A 27,933-nucleotide genomic window follows, 5' to 3' on the forward strand; every position below is an offset into this window, starting at 1 on the left:
AGGCACAGACCTAGATTTGAATCAGGCTCTGCTACTTCCTGACTACTTGCCTTCCTGCAAAAAGGCGGTAATGCCTCAGGGGGTGCTGTAAAGATGGAAGGCAATGAAGTTAAAGGGGCTCATCACGTTCTCATGATGCAGCCCAGAGAGATATTCTCACCCAGTCAGGCCCGGGATACCATAGTGAGCCTTCCAAACAGTTCTCAATCACTTTTGTGTGGGAATTGCCGTGCATGAAGGAGAGTGTAAATGTTCACTACTGTGCAGTCTACTGAAGTCATGCATTAAGACAAACACGTGCACTCCCCATTGCCACAGGGACAGAGGATAGTCCCCAAAGGCCAGCAGCCCTGGGTCTGGAGGCAGCTCAGCCACTTACTGTCATGGGACCACAGGCAAGTCAGGGAATATCTCCGTCTGTGTCCTCATTGATAAAATGGAGATGATAGTATTCATCGTGAACAGTTATTGCAAGAATTAAACTAACAAATACAATGAAATGTCCCAACACCGTGCTTGACACTCAGAAGTCTCTTTACAGTTTCAGAAAAGTAACTACTCAAAATGCCCACGTATCACATACAACCCCTCTCTGCTCCTAGTCTCACAGATCAATATGCAACTTGCAGCCAGGAATTGAAGGCTCTTCATGCACGTGGACCACTGTCTAATCTTTGTGGAAATGCCCACAGAGGCTTAGCACCCAATGACGCCACCAGGCGCAGACCTGCTCCTCTATTTGTGCGAACTTCCCCGCTAGGCCCCTTGTTTCCTAGCCATTTCCCACCTCAGTCTCGGAGCCTGTTCAGTCTCTCCCTTCGGCTTCTCTGCTTCTCTCCTAAAACATTTGGACTTCTCTCTCTTTTTAAAAAATATTTTATTTATTTATTTTTAGAGAAAGGGGAAAGGAAGGCGAAAGAGTGGGAGAGAAACATCAGTGTGTGGTTGCCTCTCATATGTCCCCTACTGGAGACCTGGCCTGCAACCCAGGCATGTGCCCTGACTGGGAATTGAACCAGTGATACTTTGGTTCACAGGCCAGCGCTCAATCCACTGAGCTACACCAGCCAGGGAAAGACTTCCCTCTCTTTTAAGGAGTTCTTCATCTGCTTGGCTACTATCAACTCCCTTCGCCGCTAAAGACTTTGAAACACATTTGATTCTTAGGTAACTGGGTGTCCTGAGGCCCTCCTTTAATCTCACAGGAGCTACAATGCCCACAATGCCTATCCCTCTGAAACTGACCTGAAACTGCCTTTCTGCATAAGCAGATCTTCCTGCTGGCTAACACCTCTGGCCCTTCTGGGCCCCTCGACCTTCTGGACCTCTCCTCCTGGGGTCTGGAGGTTGCAGTTTCCACCTCTAAAATCTGGGTTTTGTTCTCTCTCCTGACTTGGCTTCTCTTCCTCATTTCCCTCCACTGCCCCTAACAATCCTGCTCTGCTCCAACTGTATTAAGGCCTCCCTGGCTCAGACCTGCCACCTCCAGACGGTCAACTGTCACCAGATGCTAAGCTGCATTTCTAGGACCAGCATCTTGGCCAGCCTCCAATCCTCTACAGGCAAACCTCAGAGACACAGGTTGGTTCCAGACCACCGTAATAAAATGAGCATTGCAATAAAGTGAGGCATAATTTTTTGCTGGTTGATGCTCTTGCCCTCTGTTTATTAAAAAAAAAAAAGCAATACCTGTGAAGTGCAATAAACTAAGGCATACCTGTGCTTCTAAAACCACAAGAAAAGTTACCTTCAAGAACCTTCACTTCCACAGGTCTCAGGGCCTACGGCCCAAATAAAGAGGACCTCACTCAACAGTACCTGTGAGTTGAGAGAGGTTACTCAGGCTTCTGGGCTCATCAGAAAATCTGGGAAATTTCACATCAAACAGGGATTCCCTCTCTTTTAAGTACGTAAAAGGTAATATTTCTCCTTTTGTTTTCATTAATCTACTAATTCTCCAAACTTAGAAAATATTTAGTAGTTGGAAAACAAACCATTCCTTCCATGCTGCTAAAAGAACAGTAAGAAAAGTCAAGACTGAATTAACTGCTAAATTAATTTCAAAATTTTCAGCTTGATCAGCTAAAAGAGTCTATTTTTATATTTTAAATTTCACTTCCAATGCAGCATTTTAAAAGAACACACTTGAATTGCTTATGCAGTTTTTGAAGAAAAATACCAAGATCATTTATTTTGGTTTTGTTTAATAAAACAATGGGAGCATCTGTCATTTTTATAGCAATTTTTGTTGCCTTTCCCATTGGTTGGCAAAAATATGCTCCAAATGCCTTGCATTAGCCCAGTGACCTGGTGGGGATTCACTCTCCACTGAAGAGACAGAATCTGTTACACCGAGTTTTGGTCAACTACAACAATGAAATCATCACTGAATTTTTTCAAGCACTAAAGTAATTTCAAAAAATTAACAAATAAATCATTTAAATGAAAAGTATTATCTCCCCAAATAAAAAATTATTTATTTCTAGGTTGTCACAAGTAAATATTAAGATTAGCACAACCACAAAATTCTATTCTTGTGTAAAACAAATGAAATATTCCTGATAAACGAACCTAATTTTATAGAAATTAATTCAAATTGTAATGAATACTCACATGTCTCTACAGAAAGGATAATGCCAGCCCAATTTGCTATTCTGTAGCCAGATGCCAAGCAGGCCTAAGTTAGTCATGACTGCCATTTTACTCTTCCAAGCTCATGTCCTCAGGACTGGAAATTACTGGGAGCAAGAACAGTATTAACAGGCTCCTTACAGCCACAGGCAGAAGATAACATTGAAATAAACTGCAGCCTCTGTTACAACCCCTCAAAAGCCCAGGGGCCACAAACAGCAGCAACCTCCCCTTTTCTAATCCAATTACAACCCAATGAAAGCTCAAAGCCCCCACTCCTCCACGCTGGTGTCTCTCTCCACACCACCTCCCTCTCCTTTCTTGGGAAGTGAATGTTCTCCACACTTTCTTCTCTTTGTGAATTCTTTCGCCGCCTGCGTCACGGACCACCCTGACACCTGCCAGTCACCGACTGCTAAACATAGGCTGTGAGGTCGCTTGGTACCCAGCAGAGATGCTGACGGCATGACAGGCCTGTGCCCCTCTGACAATCACCCAACTCAATGGAGCAGCCGGCAGTTCCGACGCAGCCCATTTCCCCGTGTATCGAAGCGTGGGAATCTCTTCTAAACTGTTGTTGACCTGAGAGGAATCATCCCTTTCCGGTTTGCAGTCCTCACAGCAGCCCAGGGGGGGGGACTTAGGGCCCTCTCCCACCCCACATGAAGGAGGATTTCTGGCGGACAAGTTCAGTCTGTCCCTGGGCTTTGCCAAAGACAGATCCGCCTACTGTGATGACGACCGCGCTCTCAGACAAACAATTTATTCTTAGGGGAAAACAATTAATTTCAACCATCACGTGTGCTCCCCAACAGCCATTCATTCAGACGGGTTCCTCCTCAGACATCCGATTTACACAAAAACGCAAACACTGGCGGACGACCGTTGAATGAGTGTGCTGTATTTAACGGAATCTGTACCTTTATTGCTTCCTTTTTTCAAGATGATGAAAACTTGCTAAGCAAAAAGATGATTAATTGTTCTCCTTATCTCTAAGAACCTTTCTCTCACAACAACCTCTTAGCCAATCCCCGAAGCTACAGTGAAGAAAACAACGACGACACGCTTTTAAGCGAGCTATTCCTGCGACTTTAGAGATCTACAGCGCTGGAAGAGGTCAGTTTCATGGGGAAACCTGAAAAAAAGAGAACTCGTCTGTTTGAGGACACTCAGCTAACCCTACATTTAAACATTTTTTAGCAGTATACATCTTGGAATTTCTGTGTGCCCCAGAACACGCAATATGGATCTAATTAGGTCCAGCTGCCTTATGTTAGTCATAAAACTGGGGGGAGAGACAGAAATAAGGGCGGGGGTGGGGGCTGTGCTCGTCCCTCTGTGCCCTGGAAATCACGAACAAATCGTGCGCGTCCCCAGCACTGTCACTCAGGGCGACAGTGCTTCTTAAATGCCCCGGCGCGCCCGGGACCCCGCTCTGCGGTCTAACTTTCCAGCTGCGGAGTTTTCACCGCCCCGGGACAGATACACAGACCGCGGGAGCCCGGCGCTCGGACCCCACGCCCTGCGCCCCCGCCCCGTCCCCGGCGGCCCGGCCCGCCCGCCCCTCCTCTGCAGCACTTACACTAGCCCGGACCGGCAGGGCATCTGGTTCCAGGGACAGTTGTACTGAGGCTGAATAAAACTCTCACTTCCCTCCTGCACAGAGCAGCTCACATTCTTGTTCACGATGTAGGCGCACCAGTTCCTGGGGTGAAGAAGGGAGAGGGAGAGGGGCACTGTGTAAACCCGGGAGAACAATGAGCTCGGGGCGGGGAGATGGAGACAAGCTGACACAGCGGCAGACGGAGCCTGGGTCAGCGAGGTCGTGGTCCCTGCTGAGGCCGAAGCTCCACAAAGCCGACCTGTGGAAGGTGCGCCGGTGCGCCTTTGGGGAGCCGGCACCTTTTTTCTACAAGAGGCAGGGAAAAGCACCCAGAGACACCAGAAATTTCCTGGGAGGAGTTTTCCGAGCGTTCTGCGCTGCGAGACACCGAAGCGCACCACCGCCCGGGAGCAGCGAGGCTCGAGGCGCTGGCGAGTTCACACGGGATCGGTGCAGACCCCGGAGTGCACTGCCACCGCGAGGAGGTGGCAGCCCTCCTCGGGAGCAGCCCTACAGGAGCAGCCCCAGGGGGACGGACACCCAGCTGCTGCTCATCACCTCTGGCGGGGCAGTTTCTGGGCTCGGCCGCGGGTCGGGAAGGAGGAGGCGGGGGCCCAGGACTCTGGGAAGGAACCTGGCTGTCCTGCGTTCGAGGAGAGGGGGCCCCACACTTACTTGTTCCTGGCACTGGGCCGCGCGGGGTGCTTGGGCTGCGGGCCGGCTTGGCACAGCCCCGCACCACCCAGGGCCAGCAGGGCCAGCGCCCAGCGCCAGGACGCGCGGGGCCGGGGCCGTGTCCGAGGCCACATTCTGTGAGCGGCGGGCGCCCCGCCGGCGGGGTCCTGAGCGCGGCTGGCAGGAGCGCGGCGGGAGGAGACAGGAGGCTGGGACGCTTCGCGGCGCCCCCACCGCGCTCCGCGGCTGCCCTCTCCGGGTTCTTGCTCCCACTTCTCCTTTTCCACCCCAGTGGAAAGCGCCCGCGTTTCTGCTCGGTCCCTCAATGACGCACAGGTCCCCCCGGGTGCCGCCCTCTTTATTTCACTTCCCTCTCGGAAACGTGATTCTCCCTCCACCACGACTCCCTGTCTCCAGTCCCCTTGCCTCTCAGCGGGGGTTTGGGGTGAAAGGGCCAAAGGGTTTGGGAGAAGGGTCTATATTACAGAATTTCCAATTACTCATTCCTTTGGTCTCTTCCCAGAAGCCAGGGAACTCCGCCTACCACCTTCCAACAGACGCGCCCCCGGCCCCTCGGGAAGTGGCAGCAGCCTGTGAGTCGCAGCCCTCACGTCGTGCATGGGTGCCGGCTTCCCAGGGTGAAGGAGGGACATCTTTATCTGTCCTTTATCAGAGGCGGCTCGGGTTTCCTCTAATGGCCAGACCTGGTCATTCCCCCACACTTGGATTTAGGAGAGTTTAAAGGGAAATGAACGCGGATCCTCCTCTTTTTCTTCACCCACCTCTGCCTTACCCATTCGTTTAACAGTTTCCAAGTCAACGGGCAGGGTAGCAGGGCACAGGGGAGCGACAGCCCCGCCACTGCCCGAACGCCTCTGGAGCGCAGCCCCGGGTTCTGACATCCACCACACGAGTTTTTGAAAGGCCACCTCAGTCTCTGCTTGTGATGTCCTCCTCTGAACTTTCTTTTTCTATCAGTATTAAAGCCACTTGCTCCACAGCAGTCCCCCTTTGCTTCTTAACAGTTCAGACACTGCTAGCCTTTAGTTCTTTCACTAGCCTGTGTATTTTCTGCCTATTAGTGAGTTACACTCATCTCTGCCAATTTCTTTTGGAGATAAAGTAACTCCATAGAATAATGTTACATAAAATCCAGACCAAAGGGCTGTGTGGTCTTGGTGTTGAAGAGAGCTATATATTTAAGTTCACCTGCTGCAACTAATGAACGCTCGAGTGAGGTTATTTGCATAGATTAACTGTAATATCTGTGAGCTAACAGAACACTGTTGCCAGTGAATTATGTAGATAATAGCAAGGCCTTGCTTTGTTCCCTACTTGACTAAATGGAGCTAATGGCCTATTTTATTTCTAATGTATTTGATGGGGGATGTCCCCTAGGTAGAAATTTTGCAAGATCCAAGCAGAAAATTATACTATGTAAGGACATACGTAGTCTGTCTATGAACTCTCTAAATAGCAGATCATGCAAATAATGAGCTGAAGTCATCCCAGCCCTCAGAAAAGCCATCCAGAAGGGAAAATTACAAAAAGATGAAAAGCTAATCTGCGTAACCAATCTGTATCTTTCTGTGTGGGTCTACTAACCTCCCCACCCTGACACCATTGTTGTTCTTGAGGTGTCCTAGGGAAGAAACAGAGGACAGAAGTGAAGGAGAGCGACAGAGGGAAAAAATGAAGGAACACATGTGTGTGTGTGTATCTAAAACTAACAGCTAACAACTGCAATTTCTCTTCAATACAGGTAATTCTCAAACTTGAGAGTGAAGTTGAACTGATGGAGTCAACTCTGTTTTTTCCACTGTATCGTAGTTATACTAGGAAGCTGCACTCCAGTCCCAGAGTTTGAGGACCAACTTCTCATGGAGATGATTGCAATACTATACTATATTTAATCAGCTATAAATGGCATCTATTGGTAAATAAATTTTATTCTGAGCATGTTCCAGGCTGGGCATTGTGCAAAAATTCTGAGAATTCACCCAAACTGATGTGGGCTCTGTGTTTACGGAGCTTCCGGGCACTCCTGTTCAGTGAAGGGTGTCAAGTTTCTGACGTACGGTCAGCAAAGTGAGATAATATTTATCACGTGTATTTCTCTAGTCCACATGTACCCAGTGTGGGGCTGCTCTGGGGAGATGGACGAAGGCTCTTGGCTCTCAGGGAGAACTGAAGCCCAGACCCCAAGAGACAATCTTCCCTTCCTGTTCTCTGGCCAGAGGAAGGGACACGTCAAACTCATGAACCAGAGAGCCTCCAGGAGCTTCCTGAAGACAGAGAGCTTAAGCACATTAGGAAACAGACTAATTGGGCAGGTCGTCTGGTCCCAGCCATAAGCAATAACATGGACATAATTGGTAGAATGCTGCAAGTGTGAATTCTTTATAAGCCACCAATTACCTTAAGCACTTGAAAACTCAGTTTTCCATAGCAATCTAAAGGAACTTCTACTTTTAAATAAAAAGTGCTCCATATTAACTTACACTCTTGATTGTGTGACCAACTTACCTAAAGCAAAAATGCAAAGAGAACCACTTCATAACATCGATTCCTTTGCTGTTGGTCATGATAAAAGATGCTCATCAGACCCTGTACTTGGGGCCTTCTCATGAAGCACTGAAGCCTGCTGAGCCCCAGGACACCCAGATGGGGGTGGGTGGGTGATCATTACAGAGACAGCAGGCAGGTCCATTTCCCTCATCACCATGCTCAGTCATATGGGCACAAGACATTTGATCAAAATGAACTGATTTTGCATATAGGATGTGGTCACCAGTCATAAGACTAGTCTGGGAGACCCACCCTTCCCTTTCTCCGTCTTTGCTTTCTCAACATAGGAAATGTCCAAACCTGTAGAGAGTTGTTTTTAAGTATATTTTATTGATTATTCTATTGCAGTTGTCCCATTTTATCCCCCTCTGTCCAATACCAGCATTCCTTCCAACATTCCCTGCCCCCCTTAGTTCATGTCCATGGGTCAGACACATTAGTTCTTTGGCTTCTCTCCCATACTATTCTTAACCTCCCCCCTGTCTGTTTTGTACCTACCGTTTATACTTCTTATTCCCTGTACCTTTCCCCCCATCCCCCTCTCCCCACTGATAACCCTCCAAGTGATCTCCATTTCTTTTATTCTGTTCCTGTTCTAGTTGTTTGCTTAGTTTTTTTTTTAGGTTCAGTCGTTGATAGTTGTGAGTTTGTTGTCATTTTACCATTTATAGTTTTTGATCATCTTCTTTTTCTTAGGTAAGTCCCTTTAATATTTCATATAATACGGGCTTGGTGATGATGAACTCCCTTAACTTGACCTTATCTGGGAAGCACTTTATCTGTCCTTCCATTCTAAATGAAAGCTTTGCTGGATATCCAGAGCAATCTTGGTTGTAGGTCTTTGGATTTCATGACTTGGAGTACTTCTTTCCAGCCCCTTCTTGCCTGTAAGGTCTCTTTCGAGAAATCAGCTGACAGTCAGGTGGGAACTCCTTTGTAGGTGACTGTCTCCTTTTCTCTTGCTGCTTTGAGATTCTCTTATTTTTAATCTTGGGTAATTTAACCATGATGTGTCTTGGTGTGTTCCTCCTTGGATCCAACTTCTTTGGGACTCTGAACTTCCTGAATTTGCATGTCTGTTTTCTTCACCAGATTGGGGAAGTTCTTTTTCATTACTTTTTCAAATAAGTTTTCAATTTCTTGCTCTTCCTCTTGTCCTTCTGGCACACCTATGATTCGAATATTGGAATGTTTAAAGTTATTCCAGAGGTTCCTAAGCCTCTTTTCATTTAAAAAAATTCTTGTTTCTTTATTCTGTCCTAGTTGAATGTTTATCTCTTCCTTATGCTCCAACTCATTGACCTGAGTCTTGGTTTCCTTCCTTTCACTGTTGGTTCCCTGTACATTTTTCTTTATTTCACTTTGTATAGCCTTCACTTTTTCCTCTATTTTGTGTCCATACTCAATTATTTCTGTAAGCATCCTCATTACAAGTGTTTTGAACTCTGCATTTGCATCTGATAGGTTGGCTATCTCCTTGTTGTTTAGTTATTTTTCTGGAATTTTTATCTGTTCCTTCATTTGGGCCATATTTCTTTGTCTCAGCCCACCTGTTATGCTGCAAGGGGCAGAGCCTTAGGTGTTCACTGGGGTGGGGCAACCTGCCTGGCTGCGTTGTGGTGCTGTCTGTGGGGGAGGGGTGTGAGAGGGAACTATACCGCTTGCTCCTCTGGGGTGGCTTTCAGTCACTTGCCCTACTACCCACAAGCGAATTGGGCCCTTCTGGTGCTGATTCCCAGGTGGGTGGGCTTGTGTACATTCTAGGACCCTGTGGGTCCCTACAGTGGACTCTTCTGTGAGGCTGGGAGTTTCTCTCGCTGCCTCAACCCCCACAGGTTTTTTCAGTCAGAAGTTTGAGGCTTTGTTTCCCGGCACTGGAGCCCTGGGTTGCATGGTCTGTCTCGCTCCCCAGTTGTTCCTCCCTGTTTATCCACATGTGAATGTGGAACCACCTGGTCCATGAGCTGCCACCTCACCCGCCTGTTCCACCGGCTTCCACCTTATTGTGTGTCCGCTCTGCCCTGGGTGCCCATCTCCGCCCCTCCTACTGGTCCGGATGAATGTTTCTCCTTTAACTCCATGGATATTGGACTTCCATACAGTTCAATTTCCTGGCAGTTCTGGTTATTTTTTTGTTGTTTTTAAATGTGTTGTTTTCCTTCTTTTGGTTGTGCAAGGAATCGAAGCATATCTACCTATACCATCATCTTGGTGGGAAGTTTCAAACCTGTAGACAGTGTTTATGAAAGTTCATTTGAGCCACACCGATGACAATTGCTGGGAAGTAAAATGTCAAGGGATTGAGAAAATGTCTGGAGAATGGCAGTTTTGTGGTTCCTTTTATGCATTACAATCAAAGGAGGAGGCATAAGGAGGGTTATATGAAATCCACTGGTGGTAGATTAAGGGATGGGAAAAAGAAAAGCAGAAAAACCTCTGGGATTGGATAAAAGGTAAAATGGAGACACATATACTTCTTTTACATTGGTGGGGACAGGACAGGTAATTAATATTTACAGCACAGGGAGATGGGATTCAGGGGACAAGAATGCGTTCTGTGTTCTCCAGCTCTGGTGCAGTAGATGTGCCCTGAGGGGTCTGCAAAAGAGTCTGTTGATATTTCAAAGGTATATTATCTTACATGCAAAAAGACAATAACAGACAGGTTCACTTAAGGTAAAGACTGACTTTAGTCAAGGAGCTATGGGCCTAGGAGGGACTACCCAACGTGACTCACTTTCAGTCAGGCATTTTATGTTCAGGTCATTCTATGTGGTTACTTTCAGTCTCTGAGTTTGTAAGGCGCACCATGCCGGCTTTCCCTAAGTTTGTCAGCTTTAGTATGTGGCCCCCTGTTCTCCACAGCTTCCTAGAACTCAAAAAAATCTCTGCCTGATTTCTAGGTGTACCTTTGGGTATTTGTACTGCTGTCTCCATGCTGCTTATCTAATGATGGAAAAAGAAAGTCTTTGTAGACTAATTATCTTGAATAAATTCTGATTGCAAAGCAATATATCCCGAGTAAGTAAATGTTTTACACATTCATAACTTAGTGATAAGATGCTCTTCATTGAAAAAAATGCAGTCTGGTAGGGAAAGAGAGACAGAGATGTCTCCGAGAAAAATTAACCGCTGCCCTGTCTAGCTCGGTCAGTGGTTTGGCCTGCCAAGGTTCGGTCGATGCAGTTTTGCATAGCTGCGTTTGCCATGGGCATTTCATCGGACAAGGCACCTTCAGAATAAATTCAGTGAGTCCCCAGACTTCAAAATTTATAACCAACAGCTACTTTCCTGTCTTGTTAAATCAAGGTTTTGCTCAACTAGACTGAAACAGAGCAAAGACCAATCGCTCTTTTCAATTTTTCTTAACTTATTTGCAAATATCCCATTTACTATTTTCAGGGCAAAAACTCTGAGGTGTCCTAAATTAAATTATAGCAGAAAGTAGAAGAAAGAGACAAGAGGGATTCACCAATTAACAATTTCAGGGAAAAATCTACAGGATTGCTTGCATTCCTGAATATATGTCGGAACTTCGAATTAACTTCCAGATGACTTTCCCAAGGTTATCTGAAGAATAGCCCAGCACCACGGCCCTCTGGAGATTCCACTTCTTGCTTACAGATGAACTTTCCAGACTGTCGCCCAGCACGAATCCACAGGAGTGGGCCTTTCTTACTTAGGGACTCTGTGCCTCTCCCTGAACTAATGCTGCTTACCTTCTCCGACCCCTTCATCTATAGCCAGTGTAAACTCTTCCAAAATGGTTTGCATCTTTCTTCCCCAATCCCCATGAAAGAGGCTGTCGACTCCAGGTGGTTCAGACTACATGCCCCAGAACCTGATCTGTTTCTTGCTAGTGTGGATGGAAAAGGGGCCACATCCTAAACCTGACAAGGTCAGGGGAAGCCTGCATGGTGGGTCTTACCAACTCAGAGGCCAAAGTAACCACATAGGATGATCTGGACATAAAAATTACTAACTAAAAGCTGGTCATGGAGGGTAGTGCACCCAAGCCCTTTAGCTTCCTTGCAAAAGGCAATCTTTACCGTAAGTAAGCCTGTCTATGGCCCTTTTGCATCTACAATAACATATCTCTGATATGTCAGAGTAATTTCCTATTTCAGACCCCTCAGGGCACACCCACTCAGAACCCTTCATCATAATCTTGTTCCCCAAATACCATAAATTTGTGCTGTAAATGTTAATTGCTAACTATCCTGTACCCACCGACATGAGAAGTATGTGTATATTCATTTTATTCTTCATTAACCTCAGAGATTCCCCCTTCGTCTCCTCCCACCCCTCTAATCTACCACCAATGACTCTCACGTAACCCCCTTATGTCCCCTCCTTTGATTTTGATGTATAAAATGAGCTGCAAAACTGCCATTCTCCAGAGCATTTTCTCAATCCATTAATATTTGCTTCCCAGCAATTGTCATCAGTTTGGCTCAAATAAACCCAGAAAAATCCTGTACAGGTTTGGACATTTCTTATGCCAACAATAGTAATGGCCTAATAAACCCTTTCTTTAAAAAGAGCTTTCAGCCCTGGCTGGTGTAGCTCAGTGGATTGAGCACGGGTCTGCAAACCAAAGGATTGTGGTTTGATTCCCAGTCAGGGCACATGCCTGGGTTGCAGGCCAGTTCCCAGCAGGGAATGCATAAAAGGCAACCATACATTGATATTTCTCTCCCTCTCTCCTTCCCTTCCCCTCTAAAGATAAATAAATAAAATCTTTAAAAAAATAGCGTTCAGCCATGAAAGCTTTTTGTTTATGACTGCACATAGCTAAAGATCCAAAATCTCAGTATCTTCTGAAAACAAGATTGATATTACTTATTAACTGATTGATTTGATGACATTGTTAAGAATTATGGCCATTATTTTAATTATCTTTGTTGAGAGATGACAAGAGTAAATTTCCCTATATTGATCAGGAGCATGTGCCTTAATGTATCTTAAACCACAGGTGGCAAATATGAGGCCCGTGTGTTGAATCCGGCCCCCCACCTTGTTTTATCCGGCCCCGCACCTTGTTTCTACTTGGCAGCAGTGCTGAGCTCTCACTAAACTGTTAAGTAGTTACATTACTTAACAGTTACATTTACACGGTAACTGTAAATTACCTCGAGGCTGATGTGGCCCCTGGTGAAAATGAGTTTGACACCCCTGGCTTAAACTATCACCCAAGAACTTCAAAAGTTTGAAAAATTAAAATCACGCCTAAAATCGTACATGAAAAAAAGTGTTTAAGAGCTCATGCAACAGAGTTAGTGTACTATTCGAAACTGGGACCCTCCCCTGCCAAGCTGAATAATCTTGGACAAGTCAATGTGCCTTTTTTTTTCCAATATGCCTTTCTATCCTTCATTTTCTTCGCTGAAAATGGGACTGCTTCATGTGGCTGTTGGGAGGATTAGTTGAGTTACCACATGTAAATGACTTAGCACAGTGCCTGGCATACAATAAACGGAGGAGAAATACTTAAAATTGTTATTGTTACTACTACAGCATTGCAACAAATTTGCAATCAGGTTCCCCAGCTTTGTCACTCTTTTCTTGTGCTAACTGACATGGGAAGCTGCTAATCTACTGCAGTTCTTCTTTCCAAATAAGACCTATAAAGAAGCAGCTATCAAGAGACACATGCATGCCATGACCAGAAATGACTCTAAACGTGATAGCATGGAAGGGACGACTGAGCCCTTGGCTTCTAGCCCAGTTTTCTTTCTCCTGCTTCCCAAGAGAAAACATGTAGCTCAGCTCATTGTTTAGGAGATTTCATCCTCCACAGGATGAACTTTAGGACAATTCATTGACATCCCTGGTAGGAAAAATAAGTCCACACACACAACAAATGCAGATCATCAGGCAATTCAATCATGCGTATATTCTTCCTCAAAAAGGTGAAATTAGTTACTGACCCCACATCCCTTAATTTTTTTTTTCAGATGTTTCTTAGTTCTTGGAATGCTCCCTATAGCTAACTACAGGTCAAATAGTATACTTGGGAATTTATTGCTGTCACACTTATGGTTTTGAACACATATGTTTTTTTATAAAAAATAACTGACAAAAATAGGCCCTTAGAAGATGTTTGTTTCTTTCCAAGAGAGCTATAATAGCTTAGGCAATAATGTCATTATTATCAGCCACATTAAACTATGTTGTAGTTCATCATTTATTTATGGAATGAGAGTTAATCGCTCTGAAATCGGCAAAATGTTTTACATAGGCAGAATGACTTTGATGATTATAAGTTGTTTAATTTCATCACATCTCGGTCCATACTCATTAGAATAGTATTTATGAACAAATTAACTCATTACAGTATTTCAGGCTGTACAGTTCTAAACAATGGTTTAGTATTTAAATACAGGCAACTGTCATTATTTAGCATAGTATGTTCTATAAAGTTGCCACAAACACTGAATTAGTAAATGTTAAAAATTGCTTCTAGGAGAAAAATACAAGGTAGGTTCCTACAAATACCTGGTCACAATGTTTTGTCAACCAATCAATACACAGCCCTGCTTTATGTGTTTCTATCAAAGACACCTTATGTAATATATATTATTGATTCCTTAATATTGAACTCATGCCTAACGCCACTGTGACTCAAGCCTTAACTAAGACGTTTTCTCCTTACGGCATATCACAGCCTTCTTGTGCTTAGGAGCACCAGACAGCACTCCAGCACTACCCCTGAAGGCCATTTTAAAGAGCGAAATGTCCCACGAAAAGCACAAAAACGCAAAGAAAACCCCCCAACATGGCACTATATTTATCATAGAACACTTGTTTATAGTGCGGGAACTAAAACAGGAAGGCAGAGCCTCGCCTTGCTGGACCTCAGCTGGGAGCCTGCGCGTCCGCCAAGCCCGCGGTGACCGCAGCCAGCCTACACTGCTGCTCTCGCAGTTCCAAGACCATGGGTGAGTAGGCTGACCCACAAATACAGCGTCTGTGAATAATTAAAATCAACTGTATTTCAACTTAATTCTTGGAACAATAAGAAAATGTTATATTTGGGGGATGAGAAGTTCTTGGAATTTTGTAGCCATCCAAAACTTGCTTTGTCAGGAAGTTTTGCATATTGAACACTACAGAAGCCAGAGAAAAACAAATTTAGCTCTTTAACACTTTGATTGGAAGCAAGATACACATGAATAAAAAGACTTCGAAACATGAACAAAGTTACATTTAGTAAATAGAATATAGCATTGTAAAAACAATGTACCTCAGTGATGGCCATGGAGACTTTTTAAAAAAATTGATTCCAAAGAGAGAAGGAGAGAGAAAAAAAAATCAATGTGAGAGAAGCATTGATCAGTTGCCTTCTGTATGTGCCCTGCCCAGAAACGAACTTGCAACCTTTTGGTTTACAGAATGACACTCCGACCAACTGAGCCATACCAACCAGGGCTTGTGGAGAAGTATTTCATTGTTGTTTTGTTTTGCTTCAAATCTGCTGATATGAAAAATGAATGTAATTGCAGGAGAGGAAGTGATAGTAATTAATGTGACAGGTACACTGTACATTTCTAATAAACAAGGGCAGGAGCCACCTGGTAGATGAGCTAGAATAAGGTATGTGGTCTTAGAAGTGCCCAGGAGGTAGGTGAGGCAGACAGACCGGGTCGGACTGAGGAGGAGTGAGCACGAGGAAAGGGAGAATGTTGAAGGATACAGTATAGGCTGGTGGAGGAAAACACACGCCAGTTTGTTCTTGTTTTTGTTTTCTTTCCCTTATCTAAAGATAGGTAGGGTGACCAGATACCCTGATTTCCCTGGGGCCAGTCCCTGGTTACTCCTGTTGTGGATCAGTTAACACTGTTAATTATTTTCAGTGACTCCTTTCATCTTCAAAAGTGCCCTGGGTTTGCACAATAAATTATATGGTCACTCTAAGAGACCTAAAATGAACTGAAAGACACACCGTGTTTATTTAACACAAGTGTAGTATTTTTAAAGGCTAAAACATTAGCAAATGTCAATACAAATATTAAAATCAGAAAATGAGAAAGAAGTGAATGGCTGTAAGTCAAAACTTGGGGAAAGTTCTTTTGTTCTGCTGTTGCCTCATGTATTTTGGTAACTTTTTGAAGTTGTTGTTATTTAGCAACAGGAAACTTGGTTGTTTAGGAAGTTGTCAATGAAGCAGAGTATTTGCATGAGCTTTCCTTGGCTCAGGCTTCTCTGACTTAATCACTCTTAAACCCATCCTGAGGAGCTAAGAAAGAACACAGCACCATGGTGTGGTATTATGTTTAAGTGCTCCGGCCTGGCAATAGCTCATTTAAATTGTGCAGAGCAGGGGAGAGCCTGCCTAAATGCAGCTCATCATCTAAGCCCCATCGACATCTCTGGACATTTATTGGTCAAAGACTACATCAATGTCAATAATAAGCCACGGCAGATAAGGTTTGCTAATATCTCCTGACTAATGGAAAATACAAAGTGACACAAGAGTTTCATATTCAGAGAATGTCCAGGAGTCAAGAAAGGAAATGTCTTAGAAACACCCTTACATGTTTCTCCCTAATTTTAAAATATGAAAAAAATATTTTAGTCCCTGAATATTCTGAGGTTATGTTTTCCAAATGGTTGTTTGAGGGCAGTGGTGCCAGGATTCCTGAGAGAAATAGGAAGAACATTAGAAAAAATGTACCAGAACTCGGTTCCCATGTATTTCAACCCCCAAACAATCCCTCCCTTTAGTACTAGGGATTTCAATTCCACAAATGTTTTTTAATTCTTACCTGAGGACATGTTTTTATTGATTATTTAGAGAGAGAGGAAGGGAGCGAGAGAGGAACATCAATGGCCGCCTCTCACATGCACCGTGACCAGGGATCCAACCTGCCACATTTTGGAATATGGGATGTTGTTCCAACCAACTGAGACATCCAGCCAGAGCTCATAAAAGTTTTTTTTTAAGTAAGTATTTGTAGATTATGGTACATTTTATCAACATACACCATTTTAACAAAAAAGTGCATAAATCATAAATGATTTTGAATGAATTTTCACAAAGCGAGCACATAACCAGCACCCAGATCATGAGGCAAGTCCTGACCAGCACCCCAGAGCCCTCGTGGCCCCTTCAATCATTAATTCTCCCCAAAAGTAGCATTGATCCCAACCTCTAACACCATCGATTAGCTTTTGAGTGAAAGTTTGTTGAAGAAAAACAATTTCTTATTCACCTTATTCATACTTTAGCCCTACACCTGGCATTGTGTCTGGCAAATATGACTTGCTTAATAACATTGGTTAAATGAATGAAAGAATGCAGACAGGTGTCTGACGGTTAGAAGACAGTTGACCAAATTGACACACCTAATATGCATCCAGGTGGAAAAATGGCATTAAATTTGGGTGAGAACTGGGGCCGAGGGATGATAACTTTGAAACAAGTTGAAAACTCCACCTTTGAACAGAACAGTGTACTTCAGCTTTATCTGTCAACAGATGCAAATAACTTGAGTAAATCTAAACCTCTGTTAGGTTTCCCCTGGGCCTTTATCACCTCTGCTCACATCATATTCACTGTAACTGGTGAGGCCAACCTCTAGAGGCTTATTTCTCTTTCGCACTTGTAAATGGACCCATATTAGAGAGGCCCTCCTGCATGAGATGCAGCCAAGAAATGACTATTTTCAGCCCTGCTCCACCCACTCTGAGGCCCATCAGTCAGAGAACAAAATAAGAGTCACCCTCTCCCTGAGCCAGAGCATGTGATCTCCAGCCAGAGTGCTCCCACCCTCATGAATGAGGTAATGAGGGGCCAAATAAGGTTTCAAACCTATGTTGCCTTAGAACTGCAGTTTTCCTTAGCCGTACTTTTAAAAGGCTGGAATTAAAAACCAACCATTGCTAAATCACTCCTTAGCCAGAAAGATCTGTCAACTGTAGAGATAACAAAAAGAAAATCCATTTTCAGCTTTGAACTGTGGTTGCTAAATGATTGCCAGGGAAATAAAAATAAATTATGTCTTCTGAAGGATAAATTCATTATGAATAAGCTCATCAGGTTGGGGATTTAAAATCTTCTTTAAGATATTTCAAAATTTCAAAGGGTGCAAGTCTGGACAGTGAAAACAGCTTTTGTGAGCGGATGGTTCCCTCCAATTTGCCGTCTCCTGCCTGGAGATGTGTTGTACCTTATCTGGGCTGAGTCTTCGAAGGTGCAGTTTCATCCACATTAAAACTAGCCTATCAGCTGATTTTGCAAAAGAGACCCTACAGGCAAGAAGAGGCTGCAAAGAAATACTCAAAATCATGAAAGGCAAGGACCTACATCCAACATTGCTCTATCCAGCAAAGCTCTCATTTAGAATGGAAGGACAGATAAAGTGCTTCTCGGATAAGGTCGAGTTCAAGGAGTTCATCATCACTAAGCCCTTATTCTATAAAATGTTAAAGGGACTTATCTAAGAAAAAGAAGATAAAAAATATGACCTGTACAATGACAACAAACTCACAACTATCAGCAACTGAACCTAAAGCAAAAACAAAAACAAACTAAGCAAACAACTGAAACAAGAACAAATTCACAGAAATAGAGATCACATGGAGGGTTATCAGTGGGGAGGGCATGGTGGGAGAATGGGGGAAAAGGTACAGGGAATAAGAAGCATAAATAGTAGGTACAGAATAGACAGGAGGTTAAGAATAGTAAAGGAAATGGGGAAGCCAAAGAACTTACACGTATGACCCATGGACGTGAACTAAGGTGGCAGAACGATGGTGGGAGGTGAGTAGGGCAGGGCTGAGAGGAATGAAGGGTGTGTGTGGGGGACAACTATAATAGCATAATCAATAAAATATGTTAAAACCCCCCCAAAAAACTAGTCTTCAAAAATAAGAATGTTAAGTCCAGAAACAAATCTAATTTGCCAGAGGACTGAGGAGAAGGGGGGTTCTTTCCTCTTTTACCTTTTTCCAGTTATGTGTGAATGAAGGCCCTCCAGCAAATATAATCCACATAAACCGCGGCCTCCGCGTGGGGTTTTCTTCCTGCCCCGGACACTTCAACCTCGCCCCCCAGACCCTGCCGGTCTCCACTGGTCTTTGAAGCCTTCCCTGGAGCCTCCAGGCCCTCTCACACATTTTCAACATATAACCGATAAAGACTTTTAAAATTTATTCTTATTTTTAGACAGAAGGGAAGGGAGGGAGAAAGAAAGCCAGAAACATCAATGTGTGGTTGCCTCTCGTGTGTCCCCCACTGGGGACCTGGCCCACAGCCCAGGCATGTGCCCTGACTGGGAATTGAACTGGTGACCCTTTGGTTCACAGTCCGTGCTCAATTCATTGAGCTATACCAGCCAGCTTGATAAAGACTTCATAGGGGAAGTTAATAAATCAACAGCAATAAATCAACAAGAAAAAGACAATCCAACAGACAAATGGACAAAAGACTGGAATCTGCACTCCACAAAAGAAACTTGAATGACCAATAAAATAATTATGCACATCCTCATTAGCAATCATGGACGTGCAGACTGATACCTATGATGAATAGATACTATCCCACAGTACTGGGTTAACACAAACTTACAAATCGGACAACACCGAGTGTTAGTGTGCATGTGGACGAACTCTCATGCATGGCCAGAGGGAGTCTGAGTTGGCACAGCTGCTTTGGAAAGCAGTTCTGCGTTACTTTTACATTTAAACAGTCACACACCCTAAAGCCCCTAGATGTAGAATCTAGAGAAGGTCTCGCACATGTGCAGCAGGAGACCTTTTTTGTGATGCAAAATTACTTTTTAATCATTCATAGAATAAAAATTAATTTATATTAAGTAGACATGTAAGTCCCTCTTTCCCTGACTTGGTTATAAAACAAATACATTCTCCAAGAGACCTCTGTTACCATGTTCCAGCAGCATTATTTCTAACAGGCAAATCAGTGCCCTTTGAAGTAAAATGGACATATTTTTCCGCACCCACAGAATAGAGCCCTGTACTACAACGAACATGAGTGACCCGCAGATAACACGCAAACGTGGGTGAATCTTACAAGCATGTTAAGTGTGTGAGAAGTGAGTTAGAAAAGCCTATTCTGTTACAAGTATGATTTCTAAATTTAAGTAAAGTTCAGAAATGCCAAAACTAAAGTATGCTGTTCAGGGGTGCATATTAGGTGGCAAAACTACAAAGATGGGCAAGCAAGAGACAAGGCAGGACAGTGGTGATCTCCAGAGGAGGGTCACGAGATCAGAAGGGCACATGGGTGCTTCTAGGGCAGTGCTCTTGTTCTTGACCTTGAAATTATTTAGTTTGTATCATACTTTTACATATATTATTAACATAAATAACATACACCTCACAAAAGGAAAAAAATCCTTAAAAAGCATTCTTGACAAAATGTGGATCTATACCCTTTAACTCCTCCTGAAAAAAAGCTTTGGGTGCTGCTTTAAAATATAGGAAAAAATGTTGAAATTATGGTGCATTTGCATGTGTCTATAAAACTGGAGAAGCCTCACTCCATTCTTCACCCATTTTGAGGCTCCAATCATTTTTTGAGTGTTAGTGAAAGTGTCAGAAAAACAGTCTCTGGGGAGGGCATAGCTCTGAGAACAGGGCGTGGTCTGCTTGACCTCAGGCTTCCTGACCAAAACACCATCGAACCATCTCATTCCTTCTCTACTGCTTGGGCTTTTTCTTTTCATTTCCCCCATCCTATTAGTTATTCAGACTACTCAGAAAGTTGGATTTTCTACTTCTTTTTTGAGGACTATTACATTTAAATTATATATATATATATATTTTAATTTTTTAAAAATATATTTTATTTACTATGCCATTACAGTTGTTCTATTCCCCCCTTCTTTCCCCTCCACCCTGCACACCACACCCCCACCATTCCCACCCTTTAGTTTATGACCACATGTCTCAAGTTCTTTAGATTCTATATTTCCCCTACTATTCTTGCCCTCCCCCTATTTTCTACCTACCGTCTATGCTACTTATTTTCTGTACCTTCTCCCCTCTTCTCCTTCTCCCACTCCCCTGTTGCTAACTCTCCATGTGATCTCCATTTCTATGGTTCTGCTCCTGATCTAGCTGTCCTCTTAGTTTGCTTTTGATTTAGGTGAGGTTGTTAATAACTGTGAGTTTGCTGTCCTTTCACTGTTCATATTTTTTTATCTTCCTTTTCTTAGATAAGTCTCTTTAACATTTCATATAATAAAGGCTTGGTGATGATGAACTCCTTGAATTTGATCTTATCTGAGAAGCACTTTAACTGCCCTTCCATTCTAAATGAAAGTTTTGTTGGATAGAGCAATCTTGGATGTAGGTCTTTGGATTTCATGACTTGGAATACTTCTTTCCAGCCCCTTCTTGCCTGTAAGGACTCTTTTGAGAAATCAGCTGACAGTCTGATGGGAACTCCTTTGTAGGTGACTGTCCCCTTATCTCTTGCTGCTTCTAGGATTCTCTCCTTCATTTTAATCTTGGCTAATATAATGATGATGTGCCTTGGTGTGTTCCTTCTTGGGTCCAACTTCTTTGGGAGTCTCTGAGCTTCCTGGATTTCCTGGAAGTCTATTTCCTTTGCCAGATTGGGGAAATGCTCCTTTATTATTTGTTCCAATAAGTTTTCCACTTGTGGCTGTTCCTCTTCCCCTTCTGGTACCCCTATAATCTGGATATTGTAGCATTTAAAGATGTCCTGGAGGTTCCTAAGCCTCTCCTCATTTTTTTTTTTGAATTCTCATTTCTTCATATTTTTCTGTTTGGTCATTTTTTTTCTTCCTTCTGGTCCACTCCTTTTATTTGAGTCCCAGTTTCCTTTCCATCACTATTGGTTTCCTGTGCATTTCCCTTAATTTCAATTAGTTTAGCCTTCATTTGTTCCTCTAATTTGTGACTAAAATCAACCAGTTCTGTGAGCATCTTGATCACCAGTGTTTTGAACTGTGCATCTGAATGTTTGGCTATTTCTTGGTCACTTAGAGTTATAAGCTCTAGGGCTCTCAGTTCTTCTTGAGCCATGTTTTGCTCTGTTTTCACCTGTTACATTTGAGTAGCGGAGCCTTAGATGTTCACCAGGGCGGGGCCCCCCAGGTCGCTGGTTTGTGATGCTGTATGTGGGTGCAGGATCAAAGGGGGGCAATAGTGGTCCCCTCTGCTGCTTCCTGTTGCATCCACCGTCACGAGAAAACAGAGGTTCGGAGACTTTCAGAATTTTCAAGATGTTACTTTATTGGCCAAGTTTTACCTGCGCAGGGGCGAGCTCTCTGTGTGTCTGAGGACACTATGCTGAGGAGAGCTGTAGATGAGAGCCGCGCCCCGGCGCTTACAGCTATGTCCTTATATAGGGGTATGCAAGCAAGCTTTGAACAGAAGCAGATGTGGCTGTAAACAGCTGATTGCCATTGGCTTATTGGGGAAATTCAAAAGGCTCTTTGTGTAGTTGGCGGTCAGCCCTTTTAGGAAGTAAAAATTTCCCTGCTCCTGGTCAGCCTAACTTTATCCAGGGCTCGTTTGGGATTGTCCCTTTTCAACATCTGTTTTGGACCTCAACATTCCCCCATTTCTTTTGGTCATGGATCAAACCCTTGATTCCTCATCTACGGGTAGGATTGTATAAGGTTGGGACAAAACCATTAGCTTTCTTTAATAAATGCAAGGAGTTTGTTAAAAAGTAAGGGTCCTAGAGTTAGTATTAATATATAAACAGTAAGAGGGGACCTGCTATAGCGGATATTAGCATTGTCAGCCAAGGGGAGGTCTTTCAATTCCTCCCCCTGGGGTCCAATTTCCCCTTGAGACTATTGTTTCACAACCCCAGCTTTTACAGTAATAGTCACTAGCCCCTCCGCAGTCCCTTGTCCATTTGCTGGGTGGTTCTGGATACCCATATGCTCCTGAGTAGTATAAGTTCTTGTTCTTCTGAGATGTATCACAAGCAGGGCCTTTTCCTAAGGCCATCACAGTTTCTCCTCCGAGTGGTCCCTTATGTCCTTCACTGCCCCTATAGCCTAGGGTAGAGTCACAGATAGAATCACCAAACAGTTTAGACAGATCAGTCTTCAGAGTGATGGGTTTGCCTTCTGCCTCTGCCCACGTGTAGTTAGTAGCAACTACTGTTCCGTCAGCTGTTCTTTACCTGACACCCAACCGAGGAACAGTAGTCCTAAACACGAGAAGAGTGAGCTTTAAGGGTTCGTCTGGGTTCCTCTTGGCACGCCATTCTCTGGACGTCTCACCTGGATCCTCTGCTGGCTGCATATGAGAAAGGTGTATCCAGTGTGGTTTCTCAGCCACACGAACAGCAGTGAGGGTGCTTAACAGTACCTGGAAGGGTCCAATCCACCGCGGCTCTAAGTTCTCCCGCCTGTGGTTAAGAATCCACACCCACTGTCCAGGATCAGGTGGCTCAGGTTTCTGCGTGCCGGCCGCTGGGGTTGGTGCTGATTGGCCTCGCAGTCTTCTCACCTCAGCCCGAATTTGTTGCAGCGCCTGCAGGGACTTGAGGAAGTTATGGTTAGACACTTCTATCCCCTCTCTAGCAAGACGAGGAATAAGGGGAACAGGCTGGCCAAACATGATTTCATAAGGTGTCCACTTATCCAGGTATGGGGTACATCTTACTCTAAACAGGGCGAAGGGGAGTAGCTTTACTCAGTTCTCGCCGGTCTTCAATCTTAATTTTATTAAAGTTTCTTTGAGAGTCCTATTCATTCTTTCTACCTGGCCTGAGCTCTGGGGTCTATATATGCAGTGCAGCTTCCATGAAATTCCTAATCTAGTGGCTAACTCTCATGAGACCTTTGAGATGAATGCTGGGCCATTGTCTGATCCCAGGGCTACTGGGATACCGTATCTTGGCACTATTTCCCTTACTAGGATTTTGCAAACTATGGAAGCCGTCTCCCCTTTAGTTGGGAAAGCTTCTGCCCAGCCTGAGAAAGTGTCTATTAGTACTAACAGATACTTATATCCTGATTTTCCCGAGGTCATTTCAGTAAAGTCTATTTCCCATAGCTCTCCTGGTGTTTTTCCTCTGTATCTCACGAGGGGAGGTAGCCTTTTGTTCTGTGCGTTCACTCTTGCACAAATGCTGCACCTAGAGACTACAGAATGGATGTCTCTGATGTTGGGACCTACATAATATTTCTTAATAAGTTGTTCTAACTTGTTTTGCCCAAGGTGAGTGCTGGTATGCAAATCTTGGACTATTTCTCTGACTATCCCCTGGGGTAGATAAAGCCTAGTATCAGGAAGTTCTATCCACCCCTGCTGATTTTTCTGCCCCTTAAGCTTCATCCCTTCTTTTGCCATTCCTCTGGGGTGTACCTAGGATCCGGAGGTAGTGCTGGTTGAGGTAGTAAGGGGAGGAGGCTTCCCTGTCCCTGGGTAGCCGCCGCCCTAGCAGCTGAGTCTGCTAGATTGTTGCCTTTTATAACAGGGGAATCCCCTTTCTGGTGTCCTTTACAATGTATGATGGCAACTTTGGTGGGCAACCAAATGGCGTCCAAAAGGGCAAGAATCTCACCACGATTCTTAATATCTTTTCCTCCTGCTGTTAAAAGGCCTCTCTCTTTGTAAATGGCCCCATGGATGTGGGCGGTGGCGAATGCGTAGCGGCTGTCAGTGTAGATGTTAGCTACCTTTCCCTCTGCCATCTGCAAGGCCTTAGTTAGTCCAATCAACTTGGCCCTCTGCAGAGGTTCCGGCTGGTAATCCTTTTTGCCACAGGACCTTATCTTCTGTGGTCACTGCGGCCCCTACACACTGCTGCCATCCGTATACAGGGTCAGGTCAGCTCTTTCATATGCCTGGTCTCTCAGATCTGGGCGAGAGCCAACCACTGTGTCCAATATCTGTACTGGCAGTAGGGTGGCTGGGTTTAAGGCCGTTGTCTTGAGGAACTGCACAGATGGTGGGTTGAGCAGTTGCGCCTGATATTGAGTCAATCGGGCATTGGATAGCCATCTATCAGGGGGTGCTCGGAGCACTTGTTCTATGTCATGTTCACCAATCACTTGTATATCTTGACCTAAAGTCAACTTACTGGCCTCCTTGACCAGAATGGAGGTGGCTGCAAGGGCCCGTAGACACGTTGGCCATCCTGAGGCTACAGGGTCAAGCTTCTTGGACAGGTAGGCCACTGGCCTCTTCCATGGTCCCAGCTCTTGACTGAGTACTCCTAAGGCAACTCCCCTCTTCTCAGCTACGAATAACTGGAAAGGCTTGGCCATGTCTGGCAGGGCTAGAGCAGGGGCAGCTACCAGTGCCTCCTTGAGGGCTTGGAACATCTGTTTCTCCTTGTCCGTCCATATAAACTGTTCCTCCTTCCCTCTAGTCAGTTCATGTAGTGGTCTGGCCAGCTCTGCAAAGCCTAGAATCCATAACCTGCAGTATCCTACTGCGCCCAGGAATTCCCGCACTTGCCTCTTGGTAGTGGGCTCAGGGATCTGCAGGACTGCCTGGATTCACTGAGAGGATAGGGTTCTCTGCCCCCCTTGCAGGTTATACCCCAAATAACTTACAGTTTGTGTCACAATTTGGGCTTTCCTGGCAGAAACTCGGTATCCCATCCGCCTGAGGTCTTGTAGCAAGTCTATCGTCGCTGCCTCGCACTCCTCGTCACCTTCAGCAGCTATGAGGAGGTTGTCCACATATTGCAACAATACTATAGATGGATGGGCCAAGCAAAAAGCCTGCAAGTCTTTGCTTAGTGCCTCATTGAAGTTGGTGGGGGAGTTCTTGAACCCTTGTGGTAACCTCGTCCACGTGAACTGCCCCACCAATCCATTCTCTGGATCGTTCCACTCGCAAGCAAAGATCTCTTGACTTTGGGGTGCCAGTGGGATGCAGAAAAAGGCATCCTTTAAGTCCAAAACTGAGTAATAGGTATGGGTTGGGAGCAGAGAGCTAAGCAGGGTATACAGGTTAGGCACCGTAGGGTGGATTGTCTCTACCCGTGCATTCTCGCAAGTCCTGCACGGGGCGGTAGTCCTGGGTCCCTGGTTTCTGGACAGGGAGCAATGGGGTATTCCAGGCCGATTGACACTCCCGGAGTATTCCCGCCTCCAGCAGGTGGAGCGGGTGTCCCGCAATACCTTGTCTAGCGCGAGCTGGGACTAGATACTGCCTGATCCTGACTGGGCTGGCGGTGCTCAGTAACTGCACCAGACTGGTGGTTGGTGGGCGGCCAAGCCTGGTTCATTAGTTTCTGCCCAGACTCCAGGTACTCTGGCGATTAAGGCATCTGAAACCCCCACCTTTTCCTCCTTACCTCCTTGGACGGTGGCAAGTAGGTATTCTTCAGACAGTGGGACAGTTATTTCCAGGCTGACCTCCTCCTCCTCCTCCTCGCTCTTTGAGGGGCTTTCTTCACGTCCGAAGGTGATGGTGGCCTGGAGCTTCTGCAATAAATCCTTCCTAGCAGTGGGTAGGGATAATCAGGAATGACAAGGAAGGAGTGGGTAATGGTGCCTCGGCCTAAGTTAGTTACCCTTGCTGTAGCCCATGGGTAGGCCTCCACTTTGCCCGTTGCCCCAACTATTTTGGTAGTTGTCTTTTGAATTTGTCCTTGGGGTTGTTTGAGGACCGAGAAGGTGGCTCCCGTGTCGACCAGGAAGTCTATTGGCTTACCTTCGATCGTTAGGGTGACCATGGGCCCCTGGGAGCCAACGGGAATGGAGCCCTGGCCCCGTCAGTCTAAGGTTTGGAGCAGGACCTCAGGAGCCTGTCCCTGCTTACGGCCATCCGCTCTCTTCTTTGGACAGTCCCTCTTCCAGTGTCCTCTCTCCTTGCAGTAGGCACATTGGTCTTTGCCTATTCGCGGCCCCCTGTTATGGCCCCTTGGATGTCCTCCTCTGTTCCTGTTCTCGGGGGTCTTCTGGGTGGCAAGCATGATCCTAGCAACCTCTTTAGCTCTACCTACCTCCGGATCCTCCCTGTTTATGTATACTTTCTGTGCTATTTCTAATAACTTACTCCTATTCTCTCCCTCAAATCCTTCTATCTTCTGAAGTTTCTTCCTAATGTCTGAAGCTGCCTGAGTCACAAAGGTGATGTTAACAAGTCTCCTATTTTCCTCCGCTTCAGCGTCTAAAGGGGTATATATCCTATAGGCCTCCTTAGCCTCTCGAGGAAAGCCGCTGGGGATTCTTCCCTCCCCTGAATGACCTCACTAACTTTACTAAAATTAGTTGGCTTCCTCAGCGCTGCCTTCAGCCCCCTAAGTAGAGCCCGGCGATACTGGAGTAGCGCATCCCTTCCCCCTGCAGTGTTTGGGTCCCAGGCTGGGGGTTGTGAGGGAAGGTTGTCTTCCATTTCTCTTCTCCCTGCGGCTGTGTCTCCCTCCTCCCTCCTTACGGCTTTTGCCGCCTCTCGATTAATTCTCTCCCTTTCTTCTGATGTGAAAAGGGTCTGCAAAATCTGTTGACAATCATCCCAGGTGGGTTGATGGGTCTGAAAGATGGTCTCGAGGAGGAAGATTAAACCCTGGGGTTTTTCAGAGAAGGGTGGATTCTGATGTTTCCAATTATAAAGATCACTAGTAGAAAAAGGAACATATATCAACTGGGGTGGTGCCCGGGGCGGCGCATCGGGCCCTGGTTGCACTTCCCGGAGGGGCAAAATGGCGGCCGTTCCCGCCGGCGCCATTCCTCCTCCTCCTCCGCCATATTGTGCTCCCCCTCGTGTGTGCGGGGGACTGTGGGCCCACTACTGCCCTGCCTCGTCGAGTCTGGCTTCTCCCTGCGATGATATGGTGGAGGTGGATCCTCGCATTTACTTACTCAGCTCGAGCCGTCCTACTCATCTCCGACCCGAAACTCCCCGAAACTCCCCGAGGGAAATCTCGCTGGGGCCTCCAAAATGTTGCATCCGCCGTCACGAGAAAACAGAGGTTCAGAGACTTTTAGAATTTTCAAGATGTTACTTTATTGGCCAACTTTTACCTGCGCAGGGGCGAGCTCTCTGAGTGTCCCAGGACACTATGCTCAGGAGAGCTGCAGATGAGAGCCGCGTCCCAGCGCTTACAGCTATGTCCTTATATAGGGGTATGCAAGCAAGCTTTGAACAGAAGCAGATGTGGCTGTTAGCTATTGGCTACTCTAAACAGCTGATTGCCATTGGCTTATTAGGGAAATTCAAAAGGCTCTTTGTGTAGTTGGCGGTTAGCCCTTTTAGGAAGTAAAAATTTCCCTGCTCCTGGTCAGCCTAACTTTAGTTCCTGGTCAGCCTAACTTTATCCGGGGCTCCTTCAGGATTGTCCCTTTTCAACATCTGTTTTGGACCTCAATACTTCCCACCACTGGGGCCCGTGTGGTCCGTCTCACTGCTCGCTCCTTCACCGGTTTATCTGCGTGCGAACGCGTGACCAAGGTCCACCCTCAGTGAGTCCACCTGTTGCTAACCCACACCTGGGATCCACCTACGGCTGCCTGTGTGTGGGTGGATCTTTCCTGCCT

At 45.4% G+C, this 27,933-nt stretch overlaps 1 protein-coding gene across 1 annotated transcript in view; it reads right to left on the reverse strand.

Moving 5' to 3' along the window:
* EMILIN2 (elastin microfibril interfacer 2) overlaps nucleotides 1–5,316 on the reverse strand; it is a 58,260-nt gene extending 52,944 nt beyond the window's left edge. The window contains exons 1-2 of the mRNA XM_037136092.2: nucleotides 4,910–5,316; nucleotides 4,214–4,336 (exon numbers count right to left, since the gene is read on the reverse strand). Of these exons, the coding sequence (XP_036991987.2) occupies nucleotides 4,214–4,336; nucleotides 4,910–5,043 (257 nt within the window). The 5' untranslated portion in view covers nucleotides 5,044–5,316. The remainder of the gene's footprint in view (nucleotides 1–4,213; nucleotides 4,337–4,909) is intronic.
* Between the last annotated feature and the right edge of the window lie 22,617 nt (nucleotides 5,317–27,933).

This window comes from Artibeus jamaicensis, unplaced genomic scaffold (assembly GCF_021234435.1).
Source record: "Artibeus jamaicensis isolate MK-2021 breed Jamaican fruit bat unplaced genomic scaffold, CSHL_Jam_final contig_354, whole genome shotgun sequence".
Classification (NCBI taxonomy): domain Eukaryota; kingdom Metazoa; phylum Chordata; class Mammalia; order Chiroptera; family Phyllostomidae; genus Artibeus; species Artibeus jamaicensis.